The sequence below is a fragment of the Enoplosus armatus genome, chromosome 8 (genome assembly GCF_043641665.1).
Source record: "Enoplosus armatus isolate fEnoArm2 chromosome 8, fEnoArm2.hap1, whole genome shotgun sequence".
Classification (NCBI taxonomy): Eukaryota; Metazoa; Chordata; class Actinopteri; order Centrarchiformes; family Enoplosidae; genus Enoplosus; species Enoplosus armatus.
In genome coordinates this window covers 25,810,101-25,831,009 of record NC_092187.1, presented here as the reverse complement: position 1 = coordinate 25,831,009, position 20,909 = coordinate 25,810,101, and the positions used below count along the sequence as shown (strand labels likewise).

At 41.6% G+C, this 20,909-nt stretch overlaps 1 protein-coding gene across 1 annotated transcript in view; it reads left to right on the top strand.

The window, feature by feature from the left end:
• Nucleotides 1-16,469, top strand: part of slc6a8 (solute carrier family 6 member 8) — a 27,610-nt gene extending 11,141 nt beyond the window's left edge. Inside the window, exons 3-13 of the mRNA XM_070910024.1 lie at nucleotides 3,276-3,543; nucleotides 4,991-5,123; nucleotides 8,578-8,712; nucleotides 9,145-9,248; nucleotides 10,066-10,190; nucleotides 12,457-12,569; nucleotides 14,255-14,392; nucleotides 14,546-14,648; nucleotides 15,154-15,254; nucleotides 15,589-15,759; nucleotides 16,335-16,469. Of these exons, the coding sequence (XP_070766125.1) occupies nucleotides 3,276-3,543; nucleotides 4,991-5,123; nucleotides 8,578-8,712; nucleotides 9,145-9,248; nucleotides 10,066-10,190; nucleotides 12,457-12,569; nucleotides 14,255-14,392; nucleotides 14,546-14,648; nucleotides 15,154-15,254; nucleotides 15,589-15,759; nucleotides 16,335-16,469 (1,526 nt within the window). The remainder of the gene's footprint in view (nucleotides 1-3,275; nucleotides 3,544-4,990; nucleotides 5,124-8,577; nucleotides 8,713-9,144; nucleotides 9,249-10,065; nucleotides 10,191-12,456; nucleotides 12,570-14,254; nucleotides 14,393-14,545; nucleotides 14,649-15,153; nucleotides 15,255-15,588; nucleotides 15,760-16,334) is intronic.
• The last annotated feature ends 4,440 nt before the right edge of the window (nucleotides 16,470-20,909 follow it).

Here is a 20,909-nt window from a genome sequence, read left to right as displayed (position 1 = left end):
ACCAGCAACACACACACACACACACACGCACACACACACACACACACACACACATGCACACACATACCTTCAGAGAACTTTATATTGACTTACTTTCATTTCCTAGATCTTGAGACTAGATCTTGTGAAGTGTGTTAATGATTAAATTGTTATCTTCTGGCCTCTTAATGTCTTAATGTAAAGTGCACCAGATTGATGCATTTAACTTTAAAATGTACAACATTTTACACCCGGTCTGAGATCCACCCACCACAGTCTCACAAAATCCTGTGAGAAACACCCCCCCATATATCAAACCCCAATTACCCCTGATAACCACTACTTGCCTCACTATAACCTAACTCTAACATTAAACTTCTTTTAATCAAATGTGATGATTTACGTTGTGGGGACTTGAATTTTGTCCACAAAACGAATGCGAGTCCCCACAATGTGACTGTGTAAACAGGATTTATGTCCACACACACACACGCAACTCTTTCATGCCGCCTGACTCTTTGATATCTGTGTTAGCTTTACACACTGAGTTTATCAGCCGGTGGATCTCTACGGGTGACCACATGACTCGGGTGGTGTTGACAGAACTCCACCTTCACATTCCTACAACACCAACAGTCAACATCACACCCTCACATGACTCAGACTCTCACCTGTAGTGGAGATAAACCCGTGAGGTTTGTCCTGAGGGGGGCGCTAGAGGGACGACCATGGAGTCATTCAAATCGTAAAGGGTTCCTCCTCTGAAGAGCAGGAACGTCAGGTGTTCATTATACAGACATTAGAGCAGTGAGTCAGTGGTGGTCTGTGACGGAGGCTTTGTCTGTTCTTAGACTTAGACTTAGACTTAGACTTTATTTATCCCACAGCGGGGAAATACTATTTATATATATATAATATATATATATTATATATAAATATATATTTATATATATAATATATATTTATATTTATAAATATAAATATAATATATATTTATATATATATATATATATATATATAATACTATAATATATACTATATTCTACTGTACGTTCTCACAAAGTGGTAATGTACCGCACACGGAGAACCAGGCTTTTATTAGAAACAGTCTTACATTAGAACCAGGCTTTTATTAGAACCAGTCTTACATTAGAACCAGGCTTTTATTAGAACCAATCTTACATTAGAACCAGGCCTCTATTAGAAACAGTCTTACATTAGAACCAGGCCTCTATTAGAAACAGTCTTACATTAGAACCAGGCCTCCATTAGTACCAGTCTTACATTAGAAACAGTCTTAAATTAGAACCAGGCCTCTATTAGAAACAGTCTTACATTAGAACCAGGCCTCTATTAGAACCAGTCTTACATTAGAACCAGGCTTTTATTAGAACCAGTCTTACATTAGAACCAGGCTTTTATTAGAACCAGTCTTACATTAGAACCAGGCCTCTATTAGAAACAGTCTTACATTAGAACCAGGCTTTTATTAGAACCAGTCTTACATTAGAACCAGGCTTTTATTAGAAACAGTCTTACATTAGAACCAGGCTTTTATTAGAACCAGTCTTACATTAGAACCAGGCCTCTATTAGAAACAGTCTTACATTAGAACCAGGCCTCCATTAGAACCAGTCTTACATTATAAACAGTCTTAAATTAGAACCAGGCTTTTATTAGAAACAGTCTTACATTAGAACCAGGCTTTTATTAGAAACAGTCTTACATTAGAACCAGGCCTCTATTAGAAACAGTCTTACATTAGAACCAGGCTTTTATTAGAACCAGTCTTACATTAGAACCAGGCCTCTATTAGAAACAGTCTTACATTAGAACCAGGCCTCTATTAGAAACAGTCTTACATTAGAACCAGGCTTTTATTAGAACCAGTCTTACATTAGAACCAGGCTTTTATTAGAACCAGTCTTACATTAGAACCAGGCTTTTATTAGAACCAGTCTTACATTAGAACCAGGCCTCTATTAGAAACAGTCTTACATTAGAACCAGGCCTCTATTCGAAACAGTCTTACATTAGAACCAGTCTTACATTATAAACAGTCTTAAATTAGAACCAGGCTTTTATTAGAAACAGTCTTACATTAGAACCAGGCTTTTATTGGAAACAGTCTTACATTAGAACCAGGCCTCTATTAGAAACAGTCTTACATTAGAACCAGGCTTTTATTAGAAACAGTCTTACATTAGAAACAGTCTTACATTATAAACAGTCTTAAATTAGAACCAGGCCTCTATTAGAAACAGTCTTACATTAGAACCAGGCTTTTATTAGAAACAGTCTTACATTAGAACTAGGCTTTTATTAGAAACAGTCTTACATTAGAACCAGGCCTCTATTAGAAACAGTCTTACATTAGAACCAGGCTTTTATTAGAAACAGTCTTACATTAGAACCAGGCTTTTATTAGAACCAGTCTTACATTAGAACCAGGCTTTTATTAGAACCAGTCTTACATTAGAACCAGGCCTCTATTAGAAACAGTCTTACATTAGAACCAGGCTTTTATTAGAACCAGTCTTACATTAGAACCAGGCTTTTATTAGAACCAGTCTTACATTAGAACCAGGCTTTTATTAGAACCAGTCTTACATTAGAACCAGGCCTCTATTAGAAACAGTCTTACATTAGAACCAGGCCTCTATTCGAAACAGTCTTACATTAGAACCAGTCTTACATTATAAACAGTCTTAAATTAGAACCAGGCTTTTATTAGAAACAGTCTTACATTAGAGCCAGGCTTTTATTAGAAACAGTCTTACATTAGAACCAGGCCTCTATTAGAAACAGTCTTACATTAGAACCAGGCTTTTATTAGAACCAGTCTTACATTAGAACCAGGCCTCTATTAGAAACAGTCTTACATTAGAACCAGGCCTCTATTAGAACCAGAGTCCAGTCCAGGGCTGAGCTCTGATTGGATGTTACGCTCATCAACTCATAAACGAATCCTGTCTTTGATGTGATAATAATAATTAACGACTCAGCAAATCTGTCATCGTCAACATTTGACTAACATACGTGACTTCATCACATGTGGAAAAAAGTGTGAGAGAACACAACGTATGAAAACAAATTTCACATGTAAAATAAATGAATTCATTAGAATTAAAGTCATTATCTTGCTGGTATTATTGTTACTGTTAGAACTGTTACTAGCACCATTTTTAGTATGAATATATCATTTTCTCTCTCCTTGTGTTTTGGGTGTGACACGTGTTATATAAATATATAAATAAAGCTTTTTCATGTTGTATTCTGCCCCTCCTCTTCCTCAGGTCTGGGTTATGCCTCCATGGTGATTGTGTTTTTCTGTAACACCTACTACATCATGGTGTTGGCCTGGGGCTTCTACTATCTAATCAAGTCCTTTAACGCCACCCTCCCCTGGTCCACCTGTGACAACGAATGGAACACGCCCAGCTGCATCGAGATCTTCCGTCACCAGGACTGCAACAACGGCAGCCTCGCTAACACCACCATCGGCGGCAACATGACCTGCGCCGAGCTGGCTAACGCACGATCGCCCATCATCGAGTTCTGGGAGTGAGTTCTGATCTGGTTGGGTTCCGGTTAGTGGGTCGTGCTGTGTTGGCGGGACGGGTGGGGTCTTTGGGTTGTGTTTGTAGTGAGGTTTAGCCTGATGTTGTGTTTGGGTTGTGGTGGACAGGTTAGCTCAGGTCAGACGGGTGATGTTGGGTTCACTTGGATCTGGTTGAGATGGGTAATCTCTATAAACATCTGCTCATGAACACAGAATCTGTAGGAAAAGGACAAGATTTTGGTTTCGGAAGCCTTCTGGATTCCGTTTGTAGTATTGACCAATCACGGTTGAGCGGGCTTTGGTTGCATGCAGGTAACAGTCAGGTAAACAGCAAAAGAGACGGAACGCATTGTCCGAAATGCAATCTCAGAACCCATCGGCTATCACCTGATTTAGCTTTTTATCAACCTCGGAACCCTAGAGATCAGCATTTTATTAGCTTTTTATTAGCTTTTTTTAAATTGATCTGCATTCAAATTGCCGGACTGTAAACAATGAAGAAGAAGAGGAAGTCTTGTTATCCGACTCCAAACATTAGCCGATGCCTCCAGAGGCTAAACCGTTGATTGTTTTATCCTCTTTTGAAAATAGCTGCAGCATCATTACAGGTTATATTCAAAATTTGACTCGAGCGGATTGAACACGTGACCTTTCTGTCACAGTTCAGTTGTTATTGTTGTCGTTGTTGCAGATCACGCAGCAGCAGCAGCTTAACCTGCGCCTGATGGCGTGTTTTCAGCCCAACTAACTGTCAACCTACTGTGTTCTTCACAGCACCAAAACCCAAAACATCAACGGTGGGGTAGAAATGCACTCTGTGTTTTCATGGCAGGTTATTAACACAACGGGCAGCTGACGAGGTGAAAGTCACAGTGTTTGAATGTAGAGTCAACAGGTGAGCAGCTCTCTGTCTCTGAGGGTGGAGGTCAGGTCAGGACAGGTGTAGTCACTGAGTAAAGGAACATAACTTTAACCTTTCGGATTCCTTTTATATTTTTGAACCATGGACGTGCACACATAGTGGCTGAAGTGGTGCCCCTCGAGGCATAACGGATAATAATAATATTATTACAATATTACTGCTTATTGTTATTGGTACTGTGGATGTTATTATCGTAATTGGACATTCACTGAACTCACCTGAACAGCGATTGTCTTCTTGACTGAACCAGAACCAGAACAGGAGATCAGCTGTTTTTATGATTACGATTTAATAAGTTACTTTATTTTGTCTGAAACTAAAGATCCACTTTACGACCGTCTTCAGTAGCAGGTTCTCATTAACAGATAATTAGCTGAAGATGCACAGCACAGAGGCTGTTTATGCCCTTTATTAAAGTGAGTGTTTGCAAACACAAAAATTAAATAAATGTCAGAAATGATGAAACCACATTTCTGCTCTCTGACACTGATGTCGGTTGATGTTAACGTCCTCTTCTCTCTGTGCAGGAACAAGGTGCTGAACATCTCCTCTGGTCTGGGTGACACCGGAGAGTTTAACTGGGAGCTCATGTTGTGTCTGATGGCCGTCTGGGTGATGGTTTACTTCTGCGTCTGGAAGGGAGTCAAGTCCACTGGAAAAGTAACACGCATAACTTTATCTTTTGCACACTGTTTCTGAACGCATCCCTCGCAGAGGGGTTTTATGTATTTTATGTTGTTCTAGGCAGCTGTTGGTTTCCACTCATTTCTGTACAACTTGAAAATCCGTCAGCACACCTGGAGCCTGGTTTCAGACCTCTGAGTCACTGCTCACAACGTCTGTTGTTGCAGGCAGAATTTACAACTAAAAGCTTAAAAATATGGGGTTTTCCAAATCCTGGCAGATCACCTCTAAACTGAGGGTCAGTTTTAACAAAAATATTAAATTACAAATACCCCAAATGACCAACATTTCACATGTTGGTACTGATTATTTTCCTTTTTGTTTCCTGCTTAACATTGTTTTTAATCCTGTTTTGTGAAGTCACATCTACAATACATAAGTATAAAAGTTTATATCATTATTATCATGATATTATTCTGTGAGGGACCAGGTGGGAATAGAGTCCCCACAACGTTGGTGTGTGAACGTATCTGTGTCCCTGCAATGTTTAACCCCTAACCCTAATTAATACAGGAGCACACATCCTGACCGCCAGCTGGGTTCATTACAGGCAATTACATAACACTGCTGAAGGTCAGAGGTCACCTGACTGCTGATTGATCAGCAACATCATGTCAATGAGAAAGAGAACGTAAACCAAGCGAGGTCGTTAGTTTGTTCTGGCCTCAGCAGGACACATATCTCATGTTTACTGCCCCAAAGAAAACGAGAAGAAGAACAAGAGAAGGTCCATCAGTGTCGTCGTTTGGTGCGAAAACCTGTTTCCATCACATCGGTGGTGTAAATCAGACAGATTCTAAGTATTTGGAAGGTAATTTTAAGCTAAGCTAACAGTGTCCTCGTACATCCAGTCGGCCAAAACAAGTTCCTTTAAAACTAAAACCTTCAAATGAAGAAGAGGAGACGAGTGGCTGTGATTCACTGCGATTCACTGCGATTCACTGTGTGTGTATGTGTGTGTGTGTGTGGTGTGTGTGTGTGTGTGTGTGTGTGTCTGTGTGTCTCATTGGCTCGTGACGTTGAGACTCGTACACACTGCTGTCACATGGCAGGCTAAGTGTTGGCATGACTACGGCGGGAGAGGGGGGGTTAAGGAGGAACAGTGGAGGCTGTGAGGTGGCAGGTTGTGATTGGTTGTCCTGTGGGAGGGCAGCTTGACTGCAGTGGGACGTGACTGAGACACACAGAGAAATACCCGTGTATTGTACTGTATGAGTACTCATACCTCATAACTCCAGAGTGTTTGTCCGTCCAGAGACTCGCACACACTGACAGCCATCACTGACATCACAGCCACGTCAGTACACGTAACGTAGTGTGTACAAGTATACAATATATAGAGAGTACCGTCTGTACAGTAAACTGACTCACTCAAAATTAGAATCAGCTTATGTTCAGTATGTTGAATTAGATTCCATACAGCCAACACAACGCTGTAACTAATACATATATATATACATATATACGTATATATGTATATATATACATATGTGTATATTTATATATTCATTTATTTATATTTTATAGCATCACTTTCCAGGGATTTGACCCTGCAAGCCTCTATCACGTGTGTGTGTGTGTGTGTGTGTGTGTGTGTGTGTGTGTGTGTGTGTATGTGTCAGTGTCAGTGTGTGTGTGTGTGTGTGTGTGTGTGTGTGTGTGTGTGTGTGTGTCAGTGTGTGTGTGTGTGTGTGTGTGTGTGTGTGTGTGTGTGTGTGTGTGTGTGTGTTTCTAGTCTCCAGCAGCGCTCACACGGCTCTCAGTACCAACAGAAACAGCTCTTATTGTTGATCGTCAGCAGGAGGCTGAAAGCCGAGCGTTGCATCAGAGCGGGGCGAGAGAGGCTGAGACACACTGGGAGAGAGAGACAGTTCATTCATAGAGCTGCTTGAACACAGGCACACATACACACACACACACACACACAGACACACACACACACACACACACACACACACACACACACACACACACACAGGAATGTGGAGTTTCAGCACCATGGAGAGCGTCTGGTCCCAGGTGGAGTATAGTTTCAGTCAAATCGCAGCGGAGGACATTTTTCTTTAGACTCCCTCACACCTTCAGGTTAACACACATTAGCCGAGGTCAGTGTGTGTGTGTGTGTGTGTGTGTGTGTGTGTGTGTGTGTGTGTGTACACTCTCAGCAGGTCACATGTCCTCTTGTTTCCTCAGATCAGGTTCATGTTTATTTTCTTAATCTGCGTCTCACAGACGGAGCTCTGTTAAAGGACCCCCCCGCTGTGCTTCAGATTGGACTCAGATACTCAATATAACCTCGACTGGGACGTCCCTAATATATAGAAAATAAATATATAGGTAAAGAAATATTGATATAGAACAGAGGGAGGTGAACGGTGCATGAAGTTGTCTTGCAGACTTGTGTCAGTAGCTTTCTCACTTTCTCTCATGAACACTAGAAGCTGTTTTGATGTGATGCTTCTCTCAACCGTCCGGGTCCGTTCAGATCCCACACAGGTGGACGTTTAGATGCAGGTACCGCACAACATCTGCACATGCGACTAAAACCGTCTGCGTGACTCAAAGCCACGAGGGACACAGGAAATGAGATGTCTCATGTTTTTGTGATTTGGTCGAGCGAACCCTTCAGGGTCACTACAGACGATGCAGGTGTTGGTGAACAGAACCACAACAGTCCCAGACTGTACAAACAGGGCAGTGAGTTTACGTCACAGCCGGTGTTTTCTGTCACATAATAAATGTCTTTATGATGAAACTGCTTTCCATAATAATCCAACAAAAGAAAAGGTTATTTGAATTGCTGTATTATTGCTGGCAACACTAGCAACATGCATAGAGACACACAGTGGATACACAGATGAATGAATGAGTATTGTAGTACTAAAGGATGTAACTGATGTACAAGAAACTAATATACAACATGTACTGCATGTATTATCTGTACATTTACATATAGATTCAATTCGTTTTTGTTTTTATCCAACAAATGTGCAGAGAAATGGCTGTTTGTTATTTTTAGCCCTGAGTTGTGCCTGCAGGCTGCATACAGCCTGAACCTCCACCAATCAGAGGGTTACTCTCAGAGACTCTGGGTCCAAATCAGCACCTCACTCGTGTTTTCTTTCTTTCTTCTTCTGTAACTGAAACATTCTCAGAGCTGTGTTCGTTACAAGAGGACACAGTTGTCTGTGAACTGTACTGATCAGCCTGTTCCTGCAGGAAAATCTGTTAGAAATGGATTATTTTCTGTTATTTTTCAGTGAAAACTGTTACAAGAAGAAAATGAGCCTTAATCATCAAAGAAATTATACACTTTCCAATCCAACTGAACATTTTCTAGAGGGACTTTTAAAGGAATATTTAAGTAATTCATCATAAACAAACAGTCTCGTGTGTTTTATGGGAATATGTTCCTTGGTGTGTGTTTCAGATTGTGTACTTCACGGCGACCTTCCCCTACGTGGTCCTCATCATCCTGCTGGTCAGAGGAGTCACACTTCCTGGAGCATACGACGGCATCATGTACTACATCAAACCTGATTGGTCCAAACTGGAGGAGGCTCAGGTCAGTTGGCACACAGCCGAACACACCCTGCCTGGCAGACAAGGTTAGGGGTAAAAAAACAGTTTATTTTCCACATTATTACTTAATTACCTGACAATTGTGACGACTAATGTCCTCCATCATAGTGACCTTGATAGTTCTCCATTAACTCTCAATCATTAATCCACTTATTAAGTTTCTGTTTGGTTCATTTTAAATCATAATAATAAGGTTTTTTGCAATTATGTTAAAATGTATTATTATAGCTTTTGTAGAAAATGTGTTACTTTGTTATTATTATTAATATTATTATTATTATTATTATTTAATTAGTAGTATTAGGATCCCTTTGGTATTAATATTAATACAAAGAAAGCAAAAAACAATAACACACAAATAAAAAAACATCAGACATCAGACGCCTGTGACCTTTGACCTTTAACCTGTTTTCAGGTGTGGATCGATGCCGGCACACAGATCTTCTTCTCCTACGCCATCGGGCTGGGAGCTCTGACCGCTCTCGGCAGCTACAACCGCTTCAACAACGACTGTTACAAGTACGACACACACACACACACGTTTGTCTTTTTACACTTGTGAGGACCCTCGTTGACATAAAGCATTCCCTCGCCCCTAACCTGAACCACCACAACTAAATGCCTAACCCTTAACCTTAAAACCAGGTCTTAACCTTAACAGTCCTTTTGAGTAGTGAGGACCTAAAATGTCCTCACAATGCAGACATGTCCTCACTACGATGGTTTAAAACTGAAATTGGACCTCACAAAGATACAATCCCCCTTTTCGTCAATGTAAACAAAATTGAACTTAGAAAGAAAGAGCTGGAATTTTGGCCAAAGTGAGGGAAAAGCTCCCAGTACAAGCTTCTCCTCACCACACCAGTATCTACTGGTACCCCTGAGACTGGTATTCAGTATATATACTGTATATCAATGTCTTGTTCAATTTCCTTGCTGGCAAGTAAACTATTAGGACTCATAAATAATTGTGTTTTCTTTTAACACACATAGTAACCTGTGTTTTAGAAAGTGGAGGTAAGAGGATGGATGCCAAAATGTGGTTATATTATGTACAGAAACCCCCGATTGGCTTATGGGCAGAAATAACAGAGACTAAGCGACTTTCTCGCTAGATTTGGCAACTTTTAAGAGCCCTTTAGGGACTTTTAGAAGGGGGTCAAAGAATCAAAATGGTTTCGTGCCATTGGAGCACGAGTACATAATAATGTGAAATAAATGTGTGATCCAGAAATGACAAAGTTTTTAGGTATTTAGCTTATTTAGCTCTTGTGATAGCTTTTTTTTCTTCTTTTTTTTATAAAAATGGGTTCATTTTGTCGTCCCTCTCCTGCAGAGATGCCTTTGTCTTGGCTCTAATAAACAGTGGAACCAGTTTCTTTGCTGGTTTCGTTGTGTTTTCTATTCTGGGCTTCATGGCTGCCGAGCAGGGAGTCGACATCTCACAGGTCGCTGAGTCAGGTAAAAAACACAAACACCAGCTGTTCCTCTCAAACATGTTCCTGAGGTCATAATGTACGTATTCTCAGATAAATACTGAACTCGACAACGTTATTAAAGATATTACGGTCGTTGTTATTCAGCAACAGGAGCCTTTGTCAAAGCCTCCGAGGCTGATGGAACAACAGCTCTTTATATCCGCTCGGTGGTTAAAGGTCTGAACACACGATCACTCTGTGAGAGGAGGGAAACAACATGGGGGATCTGGGTCATTTGGTTGAAATTGGTTATAGTCATAATCTTTGGCCACTAGGAGGCAGAGAAACAAGCTGACATATACACAGTAGTTGTGGCTAACGCGTTAACAGATTAGCAAGAAGCTGCTTTTATCTACTTCGGTCTGACATCAAGGACCTTTTGTTTCAACATGTTTTTGGGTGGTTAACCTGCCGCTGCTTTAAACCATCTGCCGCCTGAGAAAGCAGAGATTGACGGGAACAGCAACGGAGGGCGGGTTTTAGCAAATAGAGAATTATCACCATCTCTTCAGCTCCTAGTTTTGGTTTTGCGGCACATTTCCTGTGTGGTTCATCAAACAAGCTGTAAAAAGCCACTGTGCACTCCCTCAGGAGTTGGTAGAGGAGCTGAAAGAGACTGAATACTGGACTTATATTCATCAGGGGACACAAGCAGCGCTCCACATGAAGGCTCGTGTAGCTGCTGGATGTGGAAACAAGCAGCTGGTTGATCACATGTTCATCATATCACCATATTATTACACATTGTGATAATAAGGTGATTGTATGTCCGATGTTTACAGCTTTAATGCAGTTTTAAATTGCTTGATATCTTAAACCAATCACATTCATCAGCAACTCGCCTGAACTCCTCCTTATAACCTGCGGTGGAAAGTAACGAAGTACATTCACTCAAGTACATACTTGAGTATTTCCATTTCATGCTACTTTATACTTCTACTCCACTCCATCTCAGAAGTAAATATTGTCATTTTTACTGTAACTTTAGTTCCAAAACATAGATGAGTTTTTAAGAAATGATTCAGTGTTGTCAGTTCCACACGTGTCGTCGGTTACAGACCGAAGCATTTCTTCTTGTCTGACAAGATAAAAACTTGTAACTTGGCTCCATGACACTCTGAAAGGGGCCCGTCTGCATAATGAGTACTTGGATACTTTAAGTACATTAAGTACAAGAAGAATTTTGACTTGTCGTATTTGTACACTGTGATAGTGCTACTTTTACTGAAGTAAAGGATGTGAATACTTCCTCCACCTCTGTTAATAACCAGCCTCACTTCCTCACATGAAGACTGAATGAAGTGTGTGTGTGTTGTGTAGTTGTATGTGTGCAGTCTTCAGCTAACTGTATGTTTATTAATAGCTGTGAAGCACATGACGTGACATCACAAACACAGTTATATTTAGTCTCTCCACAGAAGGCAGCGTACTGCAGCACTCTGTCTGTCTCATTGTGGATTCACATTTGTGTTCTCTGACGTTCACTCACACAGATGGAAGGTGTTTTCATTAATATTTGTTGTATTAGTGAGGAATTCCTACAATGTTTGACTTAAATAGAACATCTTGGATGTCAGACTGCTGACTAAAGTATGCAGGAATCATCGCGGTGTATGTAACAGAGATTAAATAACAGCAGCTGCTTCAGCGTGAGGACATGAATCTTTTTATTTTAATCTCACTGCAAAAAGAACAAAAGCAAATCCAATTTACTCTGAATCCTGTCTGACACGTTCACAGTGGTTTAACGTACTCTGTGTGTGTGTGTGTGCAGTATTAACTGAAGGATTATTTAAGCAGGCCCTTTCACCTCAGCTCTTAAACACAGAATGTACAGTGAACACTTTGACCTCATTTACATACATTATTGAAGAGTTTGATTTGTGGATAAAAAGAAAATGTTCAGGATCAGATTTGATATCTTCTTAAGGCATTTTGTTCCCAGCCTTTAAATCTGAGGCGCCACAAGATGATTAAAAGCATAAGTAAGAAAAACAACTATTTATGTTACAAAATTTAAATTTGAGCTTTTTTCTTGTGAAATACTGTAAACTTTGGCCTCGTGAGGTCATGCGTTCATTACCTGCAGGTATCAAATGAAACATTAGAGAATCACTGGTTGAAGCTCATAACTTTATTCATATATTCATATATTCATATTCATAGAGGGTGTCCACCCTGTACACAGGACAACAAAGGCAAACAACAACAGAAATCCAACATTCATTTATTTTTTGTGTGGGCTTCAGGTCCAGGTCTGGCCTTCATTGCGTATCCGATGGCGGTTAGTCTGATGCCGGTGGCTCCTCTCTGGGCGGCACTCTTCTTCTTCATGTTGCTGCTGCTGGGACTCGACAGTCAGGTGACCAACACTCTCCATCCCTGCTCATCACATTTTAAATAATATCACCTTCAGGTTTCATCTCCTCACCTCATGTAACTCAACGTACAGAGATTTCGACCAATGATACGATGATTTTATTAAAGTTACATTGATGCAGTTGAGTTTGACTCATATATGTGCTTAAATATTCGCACAGTCCATTTACACAGTCTAGAGTATGTCATAGTGAAGTTTTTCATAGTAATGTATTCCATAGTATACTATTTCATATGAGGATGTATGGAGTAGTCATAGTGAACTATACCATAGAATAGTACACCATAGGAAAAATACTGTCATACTATGTCATAGTAAAGTGTGCAGTATAAAAAATGTCATGGTATAGTATGTCAGCATTTCATAGAATATCATTTCTATATGTTTTATCATTTGTTAAAGGAGAGCAGAGACTGTTTTAAAAATCTTCCTGATGGTGCATTCAATGAAGCTCCGATATAACAGATAAAATTTATTTATATAGTCTCAGGGATTTTAATTTCTATAGCTTTTTAAATGTTATTTTCTTAATATATCAAAGGTTCGATATGGAGTTTTCAGAAAGTCGTTTTTAATGACACCAGTGGCCGTGAAGTGAACTGCAGTCGGCATCCTGTTGCTCGTGCCTGCAGTCTGTAGGAGAGCGAGCCGAAACAGTGACGTGACACCGACTGATTTACAATCATATTTAGAATAATGTTACTGTCTGTAATGTTCCGATATTTTATTTGGACCATTGGCTCCGTGATACAGACTAGCGAACCGTTTGCAAGTTACTTCATCAGCTAACGTTATGAAGCAACCAACGCCAGATCCATGCCGTGTAGCTAACTTACAGCTAGCATTACAGCATAACATTAGCTTAGCTCAGGTTAACGTTACAGTTTGAGTTGTCCACTCCTGCCTTGCATCACTCTTGGCCAGTAGAAAGCAATCGGATACAACACCGGCAACCCCCATACATTCAGCTGGGAGGTGTGTGTGAGCGGCGAGTTCGATACGCTCCACAAACTCTCTTAGCTTTAGTCAGGCTAATAAATAAACTCACAAGATGTCAAACGAAATACTCTTACACCTACTTTCCTTATTAAACAGAAAAATACAACCGCATACCTTCTGACTTCAAGTTTCTCTCGTCCCCCGGACTAAGACATGAAACACACTTCATTCAAACGCAACAAAAACTAAAACTGAAACTGTCCAAAACCGTCTTGAATAGTCTTTCCACTGTTCTTCACTGACGTTATCCACTCAAGACAGTATTTTGCTACGTTAGCTAGCTAGCAATTCGTCTGCGTTAGCAAGCAAGCTACGTGAACTTTGTGTTGGACTCTGTGTTTTGGTGGGTGCCGGTCGTTTGTTGAGGGTAGCGGACTGAGCTGAACATGGAGCTGAAGAGAGGCGAAACACTCGTGAGCGCTCATAAGGCAGCGAGGGGCTCATTCTTTAAGTGACGTTACACTCGTTCACACATTCATACATTTAAATTGTTGCATATTGTTACAAATAGGACCTTTATTTCATTTATTGTATTAAAATATTTTTCTTACTTAAGTTTTCTTAGTTTTTAACACATCCATGCCCCCCCGTGGATCAGTAAAGCGATACCTTGTCTATCTGCAGTAAGTTTCACAGTCACACTTTATCTGTCTCTCTCTGTGTCTCAGTTTGTCGGCGTGGAGGGTTTTGTAACTGGAATTCTGGATCTGTTTCCTGGAAAGCACCACCATCGCTACAAAAGGGAGATTGCTGTGGCGATATGCTGTTTACTGTGCTTCATTATTGACCTCTCCATGGTGACGCAGGTCAGTTACAGACGGCCTGTTTCTTGGTATATGTAGCTAACGCTATTTAAAAATATGTTTACTTCATTAATAACTGGCTGCATACAGAGATGTAACTTCTGACTGACGATGGTGATGCAGTAAATTAAACACTGAGCCTCTGTCTCTCTGCAGGGAGGGATGTACGTCTTCCAATTGTTTGACTACTATTCGGCCAGTGGAATGACTCTGTTGTGGCAGGCATTCTGGGAATGCATAGTAGTTGCCTGGGTCTACGGTATGCAACACACACACACACACACACACACACACACACACACACACACACACACACCACAGCGTAGTGTTTCACAGCTAAGTATTTGCATGGTGTGCCATAGTGAAGTACTGTATGTCAGCAAAGTATCTGATCTTAAAATAGGTGTGTGAGTACTTTTGTTACATGATGTTACAGTAGAGCAGGTCACAGGTCAGTCTGGTAAAGGGAATTGTCTCATAGTGTAAAATGTTATGGTCACAGTGGAGTGTGCTGTGGAAAGTATGTTGAAATATAGTAAGTTATAGTATTTCATAGAAAGATGTGCCTTATTATAGAACACTAAAAACTTCATAGTATAGTAAGTCATAGTATAGTATAGTATTTCAGTAAATGTGCCATAGTGTAGTATGTCATAAATCACAGTACACCATGTACCTCAGTCGTATGTTGTAGTTTAATACAGTTAAATCTTAATATTTCATATGGGTTCCTCGCTGATTGCTGATTCGGTGTTGTGTTGCAGGTGCTGACCGCTTCATGGATGATGTAGCTCGTATGATTGGCTACCGGCCGCTGCCCTGGATGAAGTGGTGCTGGTCCTTTATAACTCCATGTGTTTGCATGGTACGAGTGAACACCAGCGGTCCTGCGGAGGACACGGACCCGCAGACACTCGGCAGCTTTATTCGACTCTTTATTTGTACATTTCATCACATAGACACGTTCTCACGGCAGCCGCCAAACCACATTCAACACACACAACCTTCAACAGGAACAACATCAGCATTGTTTACATTTCAGAAATACAAATACAATAATGTAATGGGACCCTCCTGAGCTGCCATCCCCACAGGTGGTCCACAGAGAGCTGCCTGACGCCCATAACATGAATAAGATGAATAGTATTGATTAGCTGAGGTGGCTCAGTCCTGTTGTGTCCCCCTCTCCTCCTCTGCAGGGCATCTTTCTGTTCCACCTGGTGAACTACAAGCCGCTGACCTACAACAATGTGTACGTGTACCCGTGGTGGGGCGAGGTGATTGGCTGGTGTCTGGCTCTGTCCTCCATGCTCTGCATCCCCGTCAGCCTTCTCTACAAACTCTTCCGAGCCAAGGGAACCTTCAAAGAGGTCAGCACTCGCTCACACTGCACATTCACAGTGAAGCGTTTCTGTTAGTGCGTCACAGTACAGAATGTAGAGTTGTCTTTACTAGATGAGAGATTTCTGAGCTTTAAAATGTAACCTGATGTAGTAAATCATCAGTTTAAATCTAGCTGCTACTTCTAAGATCTTCGGAAAGACTTGACACACAAACATCTGGTCAGCAACACATTCTGACCTCTGGCAGCTCGACGGAGCAGTTTGTCGTCTGCATGTCGACGCACATGAAACACATTTCAGCCAATGGTGTCGCAGTATTCTGCCGATCGACAGGTGGCAGTGATGAGCCAATAAAACCACAACAAAGGCAGAGAAGAAGAAGAATGCCAGCTAGTAAACAACAGGATTTGCAGATGTTTTATGAGGAAGGAAAATGAGTTCAACGTGATTGTTAAAGCTGATGAAAACAGAGTTTGTGTTTTGAGTAAAACACAAGGCGGCTTTAATGGAGAAGCACCTTCCACATCGCATCTGATATTATATTATATTGTATTATATTTTATCACCTGAAGTCTTTTAATGTTTCCTGCTGTGTGTTGCAGCGCTGGGCTCACCTGACCACTCCGGTGTGGGGGGTCCATCACATGGAGTACATGGCCCCCGACATCAAGTCCCTGACCTCGATGTCCCCCGGCACTGACGACAACAAAGTCATCATCTTTGAGAGTGTCATGTAGGCGGGACTGCACCAATCACAGCACTCTATCTCCATCCATCCCACCTGTGACAAGATGCACCTCCCCACCACACACCTGACCCACAGATTTACCTCCATTCGTCTGGCTGTCTCCCCAGATGAACTGATTGATGGGTCACCTTGGATCCATCGATCGGCCTCCTCAGCTCCTCCAGACGCCTCCAGCAGACCAAAGCTACCAAGAGATTCTTCATGCCTGTAAAGGAACAAGGGAATAAGAGGTCGAAGCGGCTCCTCCAGGAGGCTTTCGAGAATTACGGCAACAACAAATGCTTCCTGTTTTCCAGATTACAACTAAATTTGTGACTAAAACCAGCAGATCACTGGGTTCTTTAACTGTAAAGGGCTTTGATTCCTCTAGTTCTCAATAAGGAAAATGTAAATATTCAAAAGGATGACATGTCGACAAAATGTCAAACCCTGGAGGAGCTGAAGAAGAAGAAGTTCGGAAAGATTTTCTTCCTGATGAAACGCTGCTGAACGTCTCCCGTCAAGTCGCAACTTGGATGAAGGGTATCACTGCAATCTTGTCTTGGGGTGGGGTGGGGGGAGTTGGACATGCAGACTTACCTGATAAACGGCCATTACACACACACACACACTGTCATTATCTCAGCATCATACTAACATTAAACATCAGCACAGTCAGTTTTGTGACACTTCAGTGGGCTGTGTATGTGTACTGGCTGTTTATTAGACAGAGTTCTAGACAGACAGACAGACTGACTGACTGACCCCCAGAAAATAACCAGAGGTCATTTGCATCGTAACAGGACTTTAAATTGTCAGAGGATGGTCTGCTCTTCAGTCCTGTGGTCAAAGATGTGGTACCTCCAGTATATTTGAGAAGACATTTGTAAAAGCAGACGGTTCCATGTCCGTTTGATTTTGGATCTACCCCTGAAAACTCTGACTGGACGCTTCTAAAGAGCTCCGCAGAGTTTGGCTGCAGGACTGAAGTGTAAAATAAGTTCCTGTTACGGAGCAACCAGCGGTCCATGAACGCACCACGCTGCCAGGAAGCCGAACTGAGCTCAGTGAGTCCTGAATGCGCCGTCAGACCGTCCTGAGTTGGACTCTACTGTCTTTAATCCTGTTTGTGAGCACTTTGATTGTTGAAGCCTGTTATTGATCTAGATTCTAAACCCTGATCAGGACGTTTCGGTTGTTTCAACATATCAGCGCAGCTCGTTTCCTTCAAGCTCTGAAGCTCAATACTGTGAATCACCAGCTCCTATTACTGATCCCAGAACTGTCCTGACTGAGCAGCGTGTGGTTCTTTGACCGCTGACCTCCGACCTGTTTTCGACAGTCACACCGAGGTTTGACTCACTCAGGCAACAAAAAGATGTGACGTTAGAAGGAAGTTTCCAGTGAGAATTCAGTCATTGTTCATTTGGTTTCATCCGTCTAACTGACTCGGTAGAGGAATGACATGGTAGACGTCCACCTTCCTGCAGCTTTCAAGAAAATTTACCAGCAACTATTTTGATAATTGATTAATTGGCAAGTTCTTGATCAGGGCCAAACATGACCTGGTTCCAGCTTCTTCATCATGTGTTCTTACATGATGATGAGCTGAATGTCTTCGGACTGTTGGTCAGACACAACGAGCAGTTTAAAGAAGGAAACCGGTGACACTCGTCACAACACAACATATATAGATCGCACTGTCAGTTGTCATGTCACTGCACTGAAATCACACTGGATCTGACCTTTAACCCCTTCATGTTGTGTATCTGACCTTCTCATGAGGAGGTTCAGGCCCGTGTGAGAATCAGGTCCGAGGTCGGGCTTCGTTCTGCATACCCGGGTCGACTGAAGTGCCAAACGGAGCGATACTCGCCCTGCAGGGCTGATCCCAGACCAGGGCTCCAGGCTGCCAATATCAACCTGTTCACTCTTCTTCCTCTCTGCCTCGTCTCGTCGGTCTCGTTGACGCTGAGGTCCTCCTTCCAAACATGGCGCTCTCCACCCGAACAGCTGAAGGTGCTCGATGCTGAAACTAAAACTTAGACCGACAGGTGGATCCATTCAGGGACCATCTGTGTTTGTTTTGGACTTAAACTCAATTTAAAGGTAGCTTTTCAAAAATGCAGCAACATGGATGAAGTTTTCCAAACTTTTTATGTCCAAGAAAATCCAGATCTTGTCATTTTGACGTCGTCACAGTTGAGACGAGTTTAAGACTGAATCCATTTTAACCAGTCAGATCAGCTGGTGGAGAGATGAGAGCCGGAGGACTCAGCTTGATGCCAAGTGTTGCCTTATGTCGTTGTCTTAACTCTAGAGCCCGTACGGTTGACTAGCCAAACCCAGAGTCCCACAGGACATCCTGTGTACGGCTCAGTTTAAATCCCACTAATCAGCAGTCTGCGGGGGCGTGTCTACAACTCTGTCTCTTAGCAACCACTCACCATCCACCTGTCACGGGGAAACATAATGATTAGAATGTAAGATATACTAAAACTACATACATTTGCACATTGTTGTAAAATAATGTTGCTAGCACTTTTAAAAAGAATCGTGTTTTGTTTTACATATTGTAAAATGAATCAGAGATTTATTTTGTGGAGGCTTTTATTTTGCTGATACATACAGTATGACAGATATATATATATTGAATATCTTTGTGTTATCTATATTTGATGCAGTATGTAAATGTGATGATGATTTCTGGCTGATTGTTCACATTTAGCCGTCGAACACAAGCAACGCGCCGCACGAAGCGACCGACTCGAGCTTCAGGCTACCTCACTCCCACTTCCCAAACCTTCAAAACAAACTTCCTTTAGCTTTTTTATGCAACGCCTTGTCAGCAGCATCGGCGGCGGCGGCTGCCAGCAGGAGGGGATTGTGGGAAGTGTTTCTGGAAACGTTTCCCTCCTCCGCCTGTTTCATGTGGCCCCCAACTACAGACATTTCTCAAAATTAAAACCAAAACTGTAAAACTGGGACACATTTTAGTGGCTCTACATCCAATAATTGTTTTATTATATTGTCATACGTCGATGCTGTGAGGCCTTTAAGTGATGTCTGACCGCCTAATGTGAACAAGCAGCGAGGGCGGGGCTTTTATTTTGGCGGGTTTGCTGCGATGCAGCGATGTTAAGGCTGTCGAGGCTTCATGTGGCTCTGAACACACCACGAAAGGGAATCTTTTTTTTCTTTACTTTTTTGATTTCTAATTTTCAAAGTGCTCAAGTGTTTGAAGAGTTTTAGCTTTAGATGATTTCAGCTTTTTTCTCTTGAGTGTTTAACTGATTGTCAGTGTTTTTCCTTCAGACCCCCCACGGCTCAGATTCTCACATTATTATTATGTCAAAGTCTCATTTGATAACATTTATGTCCACATATTCTACATTGTGGCAGATAACGGAGATGTACGTTTAAAAGTCTTACCGGCTGAATAACTGCCGACTGTGACTTCAAAATGTTAAGTCAGTTCTTAGTTTGATGACGGCGGATCTAACTGAAGTTGAAGTGGTGCTGAAACGGAGAATAAACCGCTCACCACCACCTTAACAGTATGCAGCAGAACAGCTACCTCAACAAGGTGGTGCAGCTGGAAATAAACACTACAGCAGAAAAGCCACATATCCCAGCAGTCAATGGGAGCTTCCAGACACCTTGATGACACCATATATGGTAAAACAGTTAATGTGAGAGAGTGTATGGAGAGTCCCTGTTACAGGCCCAGTAGCCAATCAGCTCAGTCTGTCTTTTCATAACATTGACTTTAAAAGCAACAAAATAAAAATTGAACTGATTTAATTCAAACTACAAAAACAAAGTGAGAATGAAAACAGGCCAAACTGAATCTGGTTTCAGTGTGAATCCTGTTTCCCAGCCAATCATCATGTCTAAGAAGCACCAGACCAGCCAATCACTTCTTATTGATATTTAGCTAACGATAACTCGGCTCAGAGTTTCTGACTTACTGACACGTCACGACAACAAATACGACTGGAAGACTGTTAGAATAACAGAAGAGTCTGAAACAAACATGGACGCCCAAGTGTTTTAACCCTCACATGACCAGCTGGGATGTTGTAAACATGAAGATCTGTCCGTCCCACGACAGGAAAATATTACTGACAGCACCCGAAAATGAATCTGCTTCTAGTGTCTTTATTTTAAGGATTTACTGATTTTCTGTTTTTGAACTGATTCTGAACTGCTGGACTGAAACATCTGTTTGGACTGTATGGACTTCAACAAAAAGAATCTGACTAATTATTTTCAGCTCTACAGTGGGGCTGATGCTGACTGGCTGGTCTGGAGGAGATTATTAGTCTCAGTGCTGATGATTTAAACTAGTGAGATTAGAGATCAAATGTTGTTGTAGAGGTCACATGTGACTCAAGTGCCACTGATTACTGATATTCACTAATAAAACTAACCTGAGGCAGTATTTTAT